This window comes from Scardinius erythrophthalmus, assembly GCF_964197995.2.
Source record: "Scardinius erythrophthalmus genome assembly, chromosome: 7".
NCBI classification, from domain to species: Eukaryota; Metazoa; Chordata; class Actinopteri; order Cypriniformes; family Leuciscidae; genus Scardinius; species Scardinius erythrophthalmus.
The window spans coordinates 15625098-15641825 of NC_138227.1; the positions used below are offsets into that span (position 1 = coordinate 15625098).

The 16728-nt window shown below is 39.6% G+C and overlaps 2 protein-coding genes across 2 annotated transcripts in view; both read left to right on the forward strand.

The window, feature by feature from the left end:
- The window catches only part of lim2.3 (lens intrinsic membrane protein 2.3), a gene marked incomplete at both ends in the record, with an annotated part of 157370 nt that overhangs the window by 77354 nt on the left and 63288 nt on the right, over positions 1–16728 (forward strand). The window lies entirely within an intron of this gene.
- LOC308693263 (roundabout homolog 2) overlaps positions 16332–16728 on the forward strand; it is a gene marked incomplete at its 5' end in the record, with an annotated part of 54266 nt that continues 53869 nt past the window's right edge. The window contains one exon of the mRNA XM_081370059.1: positions 16332–16392. Coding sequence (XP_081226185.1) covers positions 16332–16392 — 61 coding nt within the window. The remainder of the gene's footprint in view (positions 16393–16728) is intronic.

The window sequence follows — 16728 nt, forward strand, 5'->3', positions numbered from 1 at the left end:
AATAATTTTCAAACCGCGACATAAATATATTTTAAATTATGAAATTTATAAAACAACTGAATACCTTGGGCAAAGTCAAATGAACTTTCACACAACCAACACATTTTAAATATGATATTATAGTATAAATATAGATTTACAACTAGCAAAATATGGAATACAATACTAGGAAATATATTTGTCTGTGGGTGTCACCAATAAAAACAGAGAATAAAGAGTGACAGCTGCTGTCACCACTGCTGCTTCAGAGAGAAGAGCAAAAATGATCAGATCTTAGGGTTGTTGACTGATGAAGCAGTGACACTATATACAAAGATTCTACAGGCTGTCATTGTTGTGTATGCAACACAGAGGGAGGCAGGATAACCTGCACATAATGTGCGTGCAAAACAAAATTTGACATTTTCTTCACATTCAGTTTTATAATATCCAGTTGGATTTCCATGGCATTAAACACTCAGGGTCATGGTTAATGGTCAGAGCCAGAGGTCACTCTTCTCAACTTGCGTAAGGCCGTTACCGGAAGCCAGTGATTATAGCTTATACATTTATAAATATTCATATTTTTATTACAAAAACACATCGCTTCGCTTCAGAAGGCCTTTATGAACCCCCTGGAGCCGTATGGATTACTTTTATGATGGTTGGATGCGCTTTTTTGGGATTCAAAATCTAAGGTACAATTCATTCCCATTTTAAAGCTTGGAAGAGTCAGGATATTTTTAAACATAACTCCGACTGTGTTTGACTGAAAGAAGAAAGTCATACACACCTAGGATGGCTTGAGGGGGAGTAAATTATGGGATCATTTTCATTTCTGGGTTTCCATTAATTTAATGGGCAATGTAGTTGCATTTATGTTGTTTCTATAAAAGAAGTTCAGGCAAGAACGTAAATACATAAAATGAGAACAAGACATTTTCTATAATAATAATAATTAGGATTTAACATAAACCTTCAGTTTTTATTTGGCTTCTATAAAATTATTTTGGTGGTACCTTTGTTTTACCTGTCTATTTAAAGATTAAAGATTATTTATAGCTTTTAACCAAAAAAAGATGTAACATTTTCATTTGAACCTTTGCATTTCTGAACAAATTAAATATTTTGGTGAGTCTGCTCTGCCACCTAGTGGTCAAGGTAGACTCTCAAAAAATTCAACACTGCACATAGTATTTAATTTTCCGAAGGAAAGACGGTCTTATAAGTGCAGTTCTCAGAAAGATATTTCTAAAAGACTTAGACTAGCTTAATATAAATGTTTGACAACTGGGACAGGATACTGTGTAAAATTTCAATCTGTACAATAAATGGTTTTAAATCCGTTTAAACTCTAAGCCAAACATACACAGATTTACTGACATTTAACCACCCCCATAATAATAGACCACTCTGCCGATATAAAACTATAGATTTCAGTGGCGTTACACAACCATTAATCCAGACATTTGACTTAGTGAGTTTTTGATCCACTGCAGCTCATGTAAACGAAGACATGGGGCATACGAGCCTGGAAGCAACTGACCCTATATAGGCCTACTTTTGTCAGAACAAGCAATAAATAAAGCCTACTAATATTAAAATAACAATAGCCTAATAATAACAAAAAATATATATTTATTAAATAGGCCTAAGTATAATTATCGATAAAGTAATTATACTTTATATAATTATATGGTAGGCTATAGGCTATTATATAATTATAATATGTAATATAAAATATATTTTACACAAATAATAAACAAAAGTTTGGAATCACTAAGAAATGTTTACGTTTTTCAGCTTAAGAGTCGTCAGTTTGTTTTGTTTGCGCGTGACTATGCTAGAGACAGCGCTTACAAGAAGCTCATCCTTGTAAGTAGATAAATCGTCCCAGCATGTTTGGTCACGCGGGAATTATTATTATTTTTTTTTATTTTTTTTTTTTTTGCAATTCCTTGAAAAAACGGGTTTAATGGTCGCCGTTTCACATCGAGGCCAAGGTGGGGAACATTAGCTACCAGTTAAGTTCTCAAACTTTTTAGAGTATCGTACCACTTTTTAGAGTATCGCTTTTAACATCCTTCTCTCTGCAGTCACACCTTTTCAGCAAGTGGCAATTACTATTTGCCCCCTTAAATCGATTTTTTCAGTGCATTTTTTACCTTTAAAAATTCCTTTATAATATAAATAATGATTAAAAAAAAGATAAAAAAAAAAAAAAGTTCAGTAGAGAAATATGCAATGATGGTAAAAAACGAAGTGACGCTTTTAAATATTAAATTAAAACCGCCATTAGGTGGCGGCAAGTCATGTCTTTATGAGTGAGTCGAGTCATTCATTCATTCAGTAGCCTAACGAAGCAAGTGGCTGTAATTATGAATGAATCATTGAAGCATTGACTCTCACGATTTGTTCAAAGCCGCAGATTCATTCACAAACACTGCTGTGTGCTGCTGTTCTTTGTGGAGCTATTTATTTGTTGAAAAAAATACTGACAATACTGTGTTTAAAATTAACATCACTTAATATTAATACCTTTCGTTTGTTGAACTGTTGTATAAAATTAATGTCACATTTGCAGTCGTGTGGATATTCGATTAATGTGATCTACATTACACACGGGAACTCATACAGAGTATGTTTTTGTATCGAAGAGAGTTTAAATCTTAAATTGATCTCTATGCACAGTCTGTGTCTATATTTGCTCTTCATGCTAGTAAGTGCTAAATCCCCAATTTTACAAAGGTAGGCTACGTGGCAGTAGGCTATAGCGCGATAAGCCAAGGCAGCATTGTTGAGTGAATGCAGTCAGTTTTGACTGCAAAAGATGAGGTAATTTGATCGGATTTACAGCATTTTACCTGCTAGAAATATATGCTCAGTTTTAATGTTATTTTAAGGTGCGGTACAGTTAAATGAACGCAAAACTTAGCATTTTGTTCACGTACCCCCTTCTGTTACCTCACGTCCCGGGGGGATAGGGGAGAGCGGGGCACAACCTAACGCGGGGCTAGTTGTAACACCCTTGTTTTAAATACTTGCACATATGCTAGCATGGTGAAACTTTGTGTATTTACTAGATGAAATATCAACAATCTATAAAAAATTGAAAAAAATTGCGGCAAAATTCAAATCTTTGGAAGATACCAAAGTTTTCGGCACGGACACCACCGTCTCCGGCACGGACACCACCGTCTCCGTAAAGGACACCACCATCTTTGTATAGTTTTGTACACGGACACCGGCACGGACACCACCGTCTCTGGAAAGGACACCACCGTCTTTGTACAGTTTTGTACACGGACACCGGCACGGACACCACCGTCTCCGGCATAGACATCATCGTCTCTGGCAAGGACACCACCTTTTCCGGCACGGACACCACAGTCTCCGGAACGGACACCAATATCTCTGGCACGGACACCAAAGTCTCCGGCACGGACACCACAGTCTCCGGCAGGGACACCAATATCTCTGGCACGGACACCAAAGTCTCCGGAACGGACACCAACGTCTCCGGCACGGAAACCACCGTCTCCGGCATAGACATCATCGTCTCCGGCACGGACACCGGTACGGACACCAAAGTCTCCGGCACGGACACCATCGTCTCCGGCACGGACACCACCTTTTCCGGCACGGACACCACAGTCTCCGGAACGGACACCAACATCTCTGGCACGGACACCAAAGTCTCTGGAACGGACACCATAGTCTCCGGAAAGGACTCCAACGTCTCCGGAACAGACACCAAAGTCTCCGGCACGGACACCACCGGCACAGACACCACAGTCTCCGGAACAGACAGCAAAGTCTCCGGCATGGACACCATTGTCTCCGGCACGGACACCACCTTTTCCGGCACGGACACCGGCACGGACACCACCGTTTCCGGCACGGACACCACCGTCTCCGGAAAGGACACCACCATCTCCGGCACGGACACCATCGTCTCCGGCACGGTCACAATAGTCTCCGGAACGGACACCACAGTTCCTCAATTCCGGCCAATCTGCCTTCTCAACGTTGAGGGAAAAATCTTTTTCAGTGTGATAGCACGGCGGTTGTCCACCTACCTGGAAAAGAACAAGTACATTGACACATCCGTACAGAAGGCCGGCATTCCTGGGTTCTCTGGTTGCTTGGAGCATAACAGCATGATCTGGCACCAGATCCAAGCGGCGAAGAAAGACAAGAGAGACATCCATGTCATCTTCCTTAACCTGGCCAATGCCTTTGGATCAGTTCCCCATAACCTCCTCTGGGAATCCTTCAACTTCTTCCACGTTCCATCATCCGTCACTAGTCTAGTAAAAGCCTACTTCGAAGACCTGCAACTGTGCTTTACAACAACCGACTTTACAACATCATGGCAGCGCGTAGAAGTAGGCATCATGGCAGGCTGTACAATATCCCCTCTGGCCTTCACAATGGCCATGGAGGTCATCATCAGGGCCTCAAAATGGGTGGTGGGGGGTGAGCGAACTAAGAACGGGATCCGCCTTCCACCTATCCGAGCATACATGGATGACATGACCACATTGACCACTACTGCAGCATGTGCCAGGCGGCTACTTGGAAAACTGCAGGAGAACATCAAGTGGGCTCGGATGAAAATCAAACCGAACAAGTCACGAAGCATCTCAATAGTTAAGGGACAGCTTAAAGATGTGAAGTTCTGCATTGGTGATGACCCAATACCAACAGTGTCTGAGCAACCTGTCAAAAGCCTGGGTAGATGGTACAATGCAAGCCTTGGGGACAAAGACCAAGTTCAGCAGGTAAGGCAGGACATTACCAACGGTCTGGAAACCATCAACAGTACCCTACTAAGATGGAGCGAACCGTGACTTCATACGTGAAGAAATGGCTCGGCGTCCCACACTGTCTGACTAACATCAGCCTCTACGGCAAAGGGGTCCTTGAACTACCTATCACGAGCCTCACCGAGGAGTACAAGTGCTCTAAAGTGAGACTCCAGATGACTTTGAAGGACTCCAGGGACCAGACCATCAGCAATGCCGTTCCACCTCTGTTAACTGGACAGAAATGGATACCATCCGAGGCGGTCCAGCAAGCTACGTCAGCCCTGAGGCACAGCGACATTGTAGGGCACGTCCAGTTGGGGAGAGGAGGCCTTGGCCTTACCGCAAGTAAGCCAACTTGGCGTAAGGCCTCAACATCAGAGAGGAGGAAAATGGTGGTCGAGGAGGTGCGCCGTCAGGAGGAGGCGGAAAGAAGTGCAAAGGCTGTCTCTCTCGCCAAGCAGGGACAATGGATGAGGTGGGAAGGCCTGGAGAGGAGAAAGCTTAGTTGGAGGGAGCTCTGGGAAATGGAGGCAAGTAACATCAGCTTCATCATAAGAGCCACCTATGATGTGCTCCCCTCTCCAAAAAACCTCCACCAGTGGTATGGAGAGGACCCAATCTGTGCCCTCTGCCCAACTCCAGCGACTCTTAAGCACATCTTGGCTGGTTGTAAAACCAGCCTCACACAAGGTCGTTACACCTGGAGACACAACCAGGTCCTCAAGAGTCTGGCAGCAGCTCTTGAGAGCCAGAGGAATACCACCAACTCCTTGCCCCTGAGAGCAATCAATTCCACCACGGCCCCAACCTTCATCCGAGAGGGACAGAAGAAGCCCAAACATCCCCCTACCAAAGCAGAGGCTGGACAGCTAGCCATGGCCCGGGACTGGAAGATGCTTGTCGATATTGGCCAGCAACTAATCTTTCCAGCTGAGATTGCAGTCACCACCCTTAGGCCAGACTTGGTTCTCTGGTCCCCTTCATTGAAGTCTGTTTACATCACTGAGCTCACAGTCCCATGGGAGAATTCAACGGATGAGGCCTATGAACGCAAGAAACTGCGCTATACAGAACTGGCAGCAGACGCTCAACAAAGGGGATGGAAAGCGAAAGTCTATCCGGTTGAAGTGGGTTGCAGAGGTTTTGTGGCTTCTTCTACCATCAGACTGCTGAAAGACCTTGGCATCCATGGACAGGCTCTGCGACAGACAATTAGATCCGTCTCGGAAGCTGCCGAAAGAAGCAGCCAGTGGATATGGATTAAGAGAAAGGATCCTTGTTGGGCTCATAGAGCATCAACATGACCCACTCACTAATCGACCCACTCACTAATCCCCCCACCCTATAACCCACTTGAGAACCCAGGGCACAACCCTCCATGAGGAGGGTGAACAAGGTATGCGGTCAGCTCTAGGCTTGACTCAGGGAAGAGGACGCCTCCTGCCTTGCATAGTCCCGTGGGCTGTGCCATGTAATCAACCAAGCAATTTTCATGATTGGGCATGGGACACAAGCTCAGGTTTGATCACCCTGTAGCTGGCCACCTTTGATGAGGGTGTCTAGTGTTGAAAGGCCGAAACACCCCCTGATTCAAAGGTACATTACTGATGATGTGTCCCGAAATTGACATCTTTCCCGTGACTGAGGTACAGCTCCCACGCCACTCTCAACATCAAGGCAAATCTCATGTGCATACCATCCATTGGCACAATGGACAGTTTACCATCACGTCCCGTGTTTATGATTCTTTGACTTTTGAGGAGTATATTGTAAATGCAGACACATGATATGTGTATCTCTTAATGGAAGCTTTAGATGGGTTTAGACTTTTCCAAGTACTACGATATAAAAGCTGTGTTCAAAAGACAGTGATTTAAAATTTTGAACATCAACCAAATCCTTATTTTATGAAGCTTAATATCAACAGTGAGCAGTTCTCTTCTAATTAAACATCTGTTATAGAGATCCATGTATCTGGAATCAATAAGTCAATGGATTGCAGGGGGCAATAGTGTTCTGTTAACTGCCCCTTGGCCATTCAGACTCAACAAAACTAACAAAAGGGAGGGTAAAGAAACAATGAGGTGAACCTCAGCTGTGAGAATGTACCTCATCACAGGGACAATAGACTTCTATATTCTGCCTTCATAAACACATTCCTTGATTTTATTTTTGTTAGTAAATAGTGCAGCACTCTTTTCTTTGCATGAGGTACTCGTTTAATTGTATAGAGTTACGAAAGAAGCGGTCTGTTAGTAAGCATGTTTTGTATAGATTTTTTGTTACAATCTGTTGAACAGGTTCTCTAGGGAATCTTTGGATTCAAATGATGCAGATGGGCAGAGAGAGAGAGAGAGAGAGAGAGAGAGAGAGAGAGAGAGAGAGAGAGAGAGAGAGAGAGAGAGAGAGAGAGAGAGAGAGAGCGAGCTCCAGTGGCACTATCATTTCCAATAGCCACATAGCTGGAACTGATGCGTTTGTTTCACCTCTGCTTTCAGACCAAGATAAGTCCATCCAAATTGTATTTCAACAGTAGCCTATATCGTAAATATCTTGGACTTACTTGAATGGATTTCTTTTTATGCTAGATAATTTTTTCTACTGAATTCCTCTGGGCATTGAAGAATAGAGGACTGAAGCAAAAAGTTTCTGTGCACAAGAAGAAAGATGCTGCTCCATCTACTCAGAGCACTTCTTCAGCTAAACATATATACACAATCCAAAGACACAGATATCACACCCACCTTTTCTTCAATCACTTCAAAGAGTCTGTCACACCTGGATTTGGAGCGGGCTATTGGCGTTAGTGGTGAGTTAATTTTCCGAAATGTTTTAGGTGTTTTACAGATTTGATTGTCAGTATATGTTTAAAATATAAAAATGCACTTAATGATAAATATTTGTTTATTAAACTGACTGCATTTAGTTTGAAGTGTTCACAAAAGCTATAAGCCAAAAAATTACTTTTATTCACCTGACTGCTAAAACAGGTGCAGCCTCAAGGGACTTCTCAGGTGTTGCCATGACAACAGCTAAAGAGACCCCTCCCCCTCGACTACTTTTTGTACATTTGCAGAGTGTAAGACCCTGGGGCAATAGAGATATGACTTTTCCCTGCATCTTCAACCTTTAACTTTTCTAATAATTTCTTGGAGTCTAGAGTTGAAAGGTATATTTTCACCATTCATTTGTTGAATTAAAAATTGCAATCAGTCACTAAAAAGAATTGGTTAAAATGAGTCAGACTGCACTTGTTGCGCTGTATGTTTTGGATTTAGTAAAAAGAACGTTGAGATATGCATGTAACTACTGTTCCAAGAAAGAGGGAAATGAGGTATAACACATGACTATGGGATATCGCTCTCTCGCGTCATTCTCTGAAGACACTTTATTCAAAGGCTAATGACACATGCCGACGTGGGCGGGATTACCTGTTGCACCTTGTATCCTTCCTTCTGGGAACAGTATTATATGTAAAACTCAATGTTCCCATTCAGTCGGTTCACTCGGTACAAACCATAACTATGGGACATATATTCACGCCCCACCACCACATATCCCCATGTTTTTCAAGGGAGTGACAGACTGATCACCGCAGTGACATCTAGTCTTTAAAACCGAACAAACGTGTGCAGTGATGCCCAACTGGCCACCTCACAAACGTCCTCTACAGACACCCCTCTAAAGAACGACTTTGTCATGCCCCTTGTGGAACGTGCACGCACCCCTGCAGGCAGAGCCAACCCTTTACTCTTGTATGCAATTGAAATCGCCTTCACCATCCAATGTGAAAGATGCTGTTTAGATAGCGTTTTTTAATGAACTGGGTTGGAAAACATACAAAAAGTTTTGTACGTATGATCGGATTTGATAGCCTACCATGGATTTCATCCATGGATTTCATCCTACATCAAAAGTGAGGAACAAATTGGGATTTATAAAGGTGGAAATTTAGTTCTATACCCTCATACATTAGTGGTCTAAAGTGGTGTCTGACCTAGAAAAATTCTCTTCTTCACACTTTTTTCAAACTTTTTTCAAATGTTTATTCAATATTTTGTATGTATGTTGTGAAGTTGTGCCTGGAGTGTAAAACGTATGTACGCGTTACACGTTTCAATTGTCATGACACAATGAAACATACCAAATTGTGTGGACTTCATATTTGGTCAAGTGGTCAGTCATACCAAAGCTTACACTCATTATTCCCAGCATATAATTCAATAAATCACGATGTGGTTAGCTATTATTAGATGTAATTTTGTGGGTTTTAGCGAAAATCCCCAGATGGAAGGAGCTGTCCATTGCTACCAATGAGGATATTGTTGAAATGGCTAAATCTGGTCAATCAGTTTTGGATTTGTCATATGTAAGATGTAAATGGTCACAACGTCGACTGAATTATTTCAAAACACAATGAGACCACTACCATGCAGAATGTAAAGTGCTGTGGCTGGTCAAGGAAGACTAGAGAGCATTTTGACCAGAGGTCAAATACAGTACCCAATACGATAACAATGCCAAGACATTGCAAATGGAATAAAGTTACACACAATGAAAGTGTTCATGCTCAGCATTTTGAAGTGGCCCATTGACCTTAAAGCCATTGAAAACCTTTGGAAAATTATAAACCTGAATTGTGATAAGTCATGCAGGTCTTACAATGAAGCTCAACTTTGGGAAGAAATTAAGGAGGATTGGAGTAACATAGTTTTTGTCGTCTTTTTTGGGGCGTAAGAATGATTTTTTCATCAAATCCTTTTATCATTTATCACAGCCTGGTCTGTCTTGAGTATGCTGGTCACATGATTTGTTTAAAAAAAATTGTGATTAATTAGTCAGCCTGACCTAAATCCAACATGGCTGCCAGTGGTGCAGGTCATTCAGATTTTGAGATAAGTAAATATATATTAAACTTACTTTTCTTTTGAAAAAAATAATACTAACACTGCTAACATTAATTATGAACATTGTCTTAAGAAAATTGAAAAAGAAAATTTATAAAAATGTCGTTCATGTTGTTATTTAGCACGTTTTGAAATATATGTTACACCTGAGTCACATTGCCACTTTTGGGCATAAAAAAGGGATTACCTTTGTATTCATTTTTGTAACAATCTTTGTATTCTGAGGTATTTTTTTTTTTTACAAATTATAAAATGTACAGGTTAAACTGATACAGCCTGTCTGTCTTGAGTATGCTGGTCACATGATTTGCTTCAAGTTATCTGTGATCAATTAGTCAACCTGACCTAAATCCAACATTTTTTACCATTTTACCAAATTTTTTTTACCATTTTTATGGTAAAACAAGGTCCAAATTTCAAAACGGTTTTCACAGGCTGAATCTTGAGTTTGTAAGCTTTCCAATGATATATAATATGTCAACATTATATGAGTTGAAGTATAGGATATAATTGTTTTAAACATGCCATGGCAGTTACAGTAGATTTGGTCCTTTTTTATACCCTTAACAGGCAATGTGATCTGGGAGTCACAACTCATAAAATCCAAAATAGGCCTACATATCATTTTTCAAAAATTCTTTTGGATATGATTTACTTAAGTCCAGATGATATAAAAAATGGCATGAAATTATTTGTTGCTTATCATTTTATACTCTTGCCTGTTTAAGGGTTAAGTACGACACGTGTGCAAAGGTTAGTGAGTTATTGCCCAGGAGAATGGCTGCTGTAATCAAAAACTTTAAAAAAAATTATAACATTACATTGTCGTCAATAATTTATTTCATGTGAGCTTTTTGTTTTTCTATGCCTTTTTTGCATAATATAACCGGTTTAATTATATGCTGAAGTTTGCCTTTCTTGCCAAATAATTTTTACATTTTAATACCTTAACCAACCACACTCATATTTTTATTGTTTAATAGAACTTGACATGTCATTAAATGAAATATTGTGCAAAATAACCCTCTGGACATCACTTTTGGACATTACTGTACACCAGTAGCTTAATTAAAATAATACAACAAAGGCCTATACATACACACATTGATGTGCTTGTTCACATTGTGCTTGAATTAAATGAACTGCAAAAGAGGGAAGCATTTAGGAACATATTTTGTGCATTCGGATGTTATGGACATTTTTGTCCGCTCACATAGGATCATTCTACGCATGTCTTTATAAATGAGGCCCTGATTTTGATTCCCAACCCTTCTGTCCACTCATGGCATTGATATCTCCAGTAGGTGGCAGTAAATATATACATTTTAGGCACTATTCTCAACTTTCAGTAACTAACAGTTTCTTTGACCATTTTCATCATAATTCTGCACAGAAAACCTCAATAGTTTGTATTCTTGTGTAAAACCACTCCATCCTCAAGTGAATTAATAAACAAAAGCATCTGTACCATAGCAATCACGCTATTCCCATGGGTCACAGTTGTGTCGACCAGAGGTCAAACTGTGAAGTTTTATTGATGTTGCCAGGCAGGTGTGCGGTCTGCTCTTTTTATCCCAACTGACCTCAGATCCCCCCTCATCACTATCCTCATCCCAAACTCCTGCATTTATCATCAGATTAACGCCCTCACTTCTGTCCCTGAGCTGTTATTTAGTTGTGCCCGACCACAGGAAATCATCACAAAGCTATTGTGTCCTCGCAGTAGGCATATCTACTTGAGCACACGTCCCAGGAGCAGGCCCTTTGTTATGAAAAGCTCGCCCTGCCCCGGAGTGACCCGCAGTCTCTTCGTCCCCCACCTCTCCCGCCCCTTTCCTGAATCCAGGAGAAACTCAGAGCCAGGGCCATATGGCACTGCCACGCCACTGACAGGAACTGTGGACAGCAGAAACAGAAACATGGGCTATAGGCCAACTTAGGCCATCAAGAACACAATTACGTCTGTGGTTCGCAGCAGTTGTGTTTTTTTTTAGCGTCATGCTGTTGTTGTTTCTTCGCAGTGTGTTTACATGGAATACATGGAATCGTATCTGGAGGTGCTTGGTCTGATCAAAAGTACTCAAATGTATTTGCGTCAAAGCTTCTCCAAGCATCAACTATCCTTTTTTTGTAAGAGAGCACGGATGAGTCTATGTTTACTATCATGTGCCATTGTGCTGAAAGAACAGGAAGCCATAACTTGGGTCACCTTTGAGCTTTGCTTTTTCTTTTCTGTCCATTTGTACCATGCGTCACTTTTGGTGAAAACAAAATGTTGTGGGAATCTAAACAGTATTTACAGCTGAAGAAAACTGGTTATGCATAGTCATGCTTTTTCCTAGAAGAAATACTTTGCTGCTTTGCTGAGTGTTCCTTTGAGACAGCATATGGATTAATAGCAGTTTTTAAAGGGAAAATATACTTTAGTTCACTTAAAGCTTGCAGTTTATAAAGGCATATTGGAAGAAAGCGTAATTGTAGTTCGGTTCTTGTGCAATTTACATCCATATATGCCAATAAAATCCTTTGAGGAGATACACATTTAGTAAGACACATTATTTGTTTGTGCTGAGTTTTTTTGTAATGTGCCACACATTGTTAAGGGACCATAGTTTCTGTGGCAGAAAGAAACTATGACTCATCCGCTTTGTGATTACAGTATAGCAAGACGATCATTTGTTTGTGGCAGCACTATAGTCTGAATATGTCTAAACACATAATTGTGTGTCATCTGCAAGGCAATCACAGCTGACATGCTCCTTTGACATGTAGGTGCATGTTGATGAGTATCAGAGAAAAGGCTGAAAGAAATGTCATCTCATCTCAGTCTGAGGGAGTTATTATATTAATTAACTTCTTTTATTTAGGGAACCACATAAAACATTGCTTTTAGAATATTGACAGGGCCGTTGTTTCTGATGTGAGCACAGAAGCGTGAACCCGCCATGCGTGGACAGCAAATTCATGTTTTCAAAATACTTATTGATGCACTGAGATCTTGATGAAGGTTTTCATTCGGACCTCTCAGACATTGTTTGCTATTACTCAGAGCAATTTCTCAACCGAGGTGAGGAGAATTTCAATTTGTTGCACAGTTGGTTTCCTTGGAGCTCACAACTGTTGTCTGTCCTCTGATTCTCAGCCCATTTTGGGCTTCAAAGAAAGACAAATGTTCGCTTCTCACTTCAATAATGGTGGTCTTTCACAAAAGACACAAAGTCAATGCAGTAAAGAAAAATGGCACATGGCTTAAGGAAAGCCCTGGAGAAGAGCACCAGTAAATCTCAAGAAGGCCGATCAATGAGAGGTCTGATTGCATTGGAAATAAAGTCCACGCTTAATGGGTCGCTGTAAAATATAGCCGCATATATATTCATCAAAATGCATCCCTGAAAGGATAGCCAGATTGTCTAAACAAAGATAATTTTTGCTTCAGAACACACTGACATATGTTAAAGTGAGTCCCTGAGAATGTGTTAAAATGACACAACCTGTGTTCATTTTTTACACGTTCTGTGAGTTCCAGGTCCACTAGTTTTGTGTTAATGTACATAGATTCTTTGTGCAGGTGTTACAGATGCTATTCAATCTCTCCATATTTCAGTGTCAGACAGGAAGAATTGAACAATTTGCAATGCAACAAAATTTTATTAAACATGCAATTTATAACTTGTTGCAACCGTCCTCAACCCTATCAGCCGACAGAACATCATATTCCTGCTAGACACACTGATTTTGACACATGCTAACCATGTCACTTAGAAGTCAACAAAAGAATAATTCAAACTTAGTAAGTTTTGTCAGGACAGTCTGACAAAAATACATCTCATGAAAAAAATTACTTTCATACCTCCAAAACAAGTTTTGTTCAATAAATGCAGCAGCAGATTTGAATATGTGTTTTGTCTTCTTGGTGGGGGGAAGGTCTAACTGTGATCTAAAGATGACATCCTTAATAGTGTAGATTTAGGTACAAGGTTTGCATGTGCAGGATGATGATACATCAGCCAATGTGTTATTAGGAAATAAATAACATTTGCTAATTTAGTTGTTATAGCACAAAATGTCAAATATTAAAAGAGGGGTATGATGGCCCCTATATTGGGGTAATATACCTTGGGGTAGTTTACCCTGCCTGGATAAACTTAACCCTCAGACGGTCTTCGTTTCGGAGTCACATCCTGGGCCTTCCCGGTCAGAAGTGACCGGAGACCTAAAAATGAAACTTCCTCCATCCCAGTAAAACCAATACAATTTATTTTTGTTCTATAATATTTATTCTATTTAATTTTGTATTTTGAGAGAATTTGATTGAATTTATTAATATTTATGCAATATTTATGGTCTATTTTTGCCATTGAAATTAATAAAAAAAATATATATATTTAAATATGTTTTTTTTTATGCAGTATTTTAGTTTAATATAGAGTCTATGCCTTCAAAAAAAATGTTTTAAGCAGATTAGCACCATCTGGTGAGAGTATGGAGAGAAAGCGTAGAACCATTGTGTAACCACTAGATGGCATGTACAGCTCTCTATGGAGAGGCATGTGAATTCCCTAGCTGTTTATGGACACATTTACTTTTTTTTTTTTTTTTTACAGAATTTGTAACAAAAAATGCAATTCATTCAATTATAACACTTTATGTAAAATAATATTTAAAAAAATTATTTTGGGATTTTTTGTCAATTTCCCATTCATTTCCTATGGGGGTAATTTTTGACTGAAGACCACAAGTGTGACTATTTTTTTTTACGATGACTTAGCATGCTCGGATCATGACCTATTTTATTTTTTTTGTGTGTGTTCACATACCTAATGCCATAAAAGTCACCAAGTTTTGTAACATTCCGATGAAGCTGTGATTTTTAAAAATTCAAAACAGATTTTTTGTAATAAAAATTTATTGGTGTGTATGTGTATAAAAGTGTGTTTGTATGTGTGTGTGTGTGGGTGGGTGTGTCTTTTTTGCACTATTGATGTTGTAGAGTGTCACCCCTTTACAGCTGTGTACTTTTTTTTAGGATTGTGGCCAATTTGTAGATTGTACACACAAAAATTCGAAGATTTTTTATTATTTTTTTGTCAATTTCCCATTCATTTCCTATGGGTCGGTCATTTTTGACCGAAGACCAAAATCGTTACTATTTTTTTTACGACCACTTAGCATGCTCGGATCTTGACCTCAATTTTTTTGTGTGTTCACACACTGTGATTTTTAGAAATTCAAAACAGAAAATGCTTCGGTCAGAAATGACCGCGGACCGTCTGAGGTATAATTCTTATCAATATTTATATTTTTTCAAAGTGTCATTAATGTAAAATACTAAATCAACTATACTATTTTAAATGCTATTTTGACAATTTAGTTGAATAATTGATTAACCGATGACCGACAAATCATCAGATGGTCCTCACTGCGGAACAAGAAATCCACGGGGAGGAGTCGGATCCAGATCCAACTCCTCCCACCTTACATATACCTAAACCTACCCATCTCCACCCCCTGATCCCTAAACCTATCCATCTCCACCCCTTAATCCCTAAACCCACCCCTAAACCTACCAATCTCCACCCCTTATATCTGGATCCAACTCCGCCCCCCGGATCTCGTGTACTGCATTGAGGTGCTACTGAAATTATTCTATGGCTTATATACAGACAGAATACCCCAAGGGCCTAATTTTATATTTACTTAAAAATAAAAATTATAACGTTTACTCAACAAATCTAAAAACATGAATGTGTCCATAAATCCCAAATAAAAAAACAGACTCAAAAACTTTGATATTCAACATAACACAATGTCCTGTTTTACTGAGACACAAACCTCAAAACTGTTTCGGCTGACAAAATCTCACAAATGTTGGTATTCAGATTTTAAAAAAATAAAAAAGCCATTAATCAAAAGTGCTGAGATGAGATATTGTGCCACCTATGGTCAGGAGAAAAAATTAAAGTATGTACCTGTTACCTAACTGGAATAATAGATATAATATTAAATTGAATTATACATAGCCTAATATAACATATTAAATATAGTGTATATTTATTTTTAAAAAGTATCAAATAAATCATTATAAAATAACAAATAAAGTTATTGTTTGTTCTTTGTTATTTAGCGGGGGAGAAATCATAAAACGAAATACCGATGGACAAGGACAGCAAAACAAAGCTGTCGCTTTAAGATTTCATTGTGAAGCGCGCTCTAGTCTCGCGGGCGGACAGAAGCTCCACGCGCTTCATTCTGCAGAGCGCTCACACTCGACCCACTCACTCGAGCATCTTACTCAAACGACATGCAGTGAGCTGAATGGGAGAACAGCTTCTGAAGTCTGTGCGATATTACAGCCAAATGAGTGACAGAGGGAGTGAACAAAATAGTTAGGCATCAGAGTCATCATGCAATTCCTTATACAAATATCCGCGCGTTTCACATCAGGCATCACTGACTTTATCGTAATGCGCTGCTGTGAATTTCTCCAAGAGAGCAGCTGAAGTGCTTTCCCCGCTCTTGTTTTATTTTACGAGTTTAAAACTGTTTCGCTTGGCATGTTCCAGTGAGAATGTCTTTTGTCCAGAAACTACTAATGTCGTAGATAACAGCGCAAGTCTTGTTGGAAGCCGGACAAATGGCTTTTGTTGTCATAGGAACCCTGTTACTGATGCTCTCTAACATCTACAGCTCTTCAGGTGAGTTCAAACACTAGTTTATTAAACACTTATTTTTGGTTCAATACTGCAGAGTAAGTTTATTCTGTTAGTTTAAGTCTCAGACTTTCATGTTATTAGCCTATATGGTCACTAAGTCAAGTCAAGTCACCTTTATTTATATAGCGCATTTTACAATGCAGATTGTACGTTACAGTGATACCAGGAAAACAATGCAACAAAGTTTTTTTTGGCTGCACAGCAGGTCTAGAAGAAAATAGTATTGTTGACCAGCTCAAATAAGTTCAGTGTTGATTCATTTCCGTTGTAAAAATCATTACTTATTAATTTAGTACATTTATATAGGCCTACTGCCGC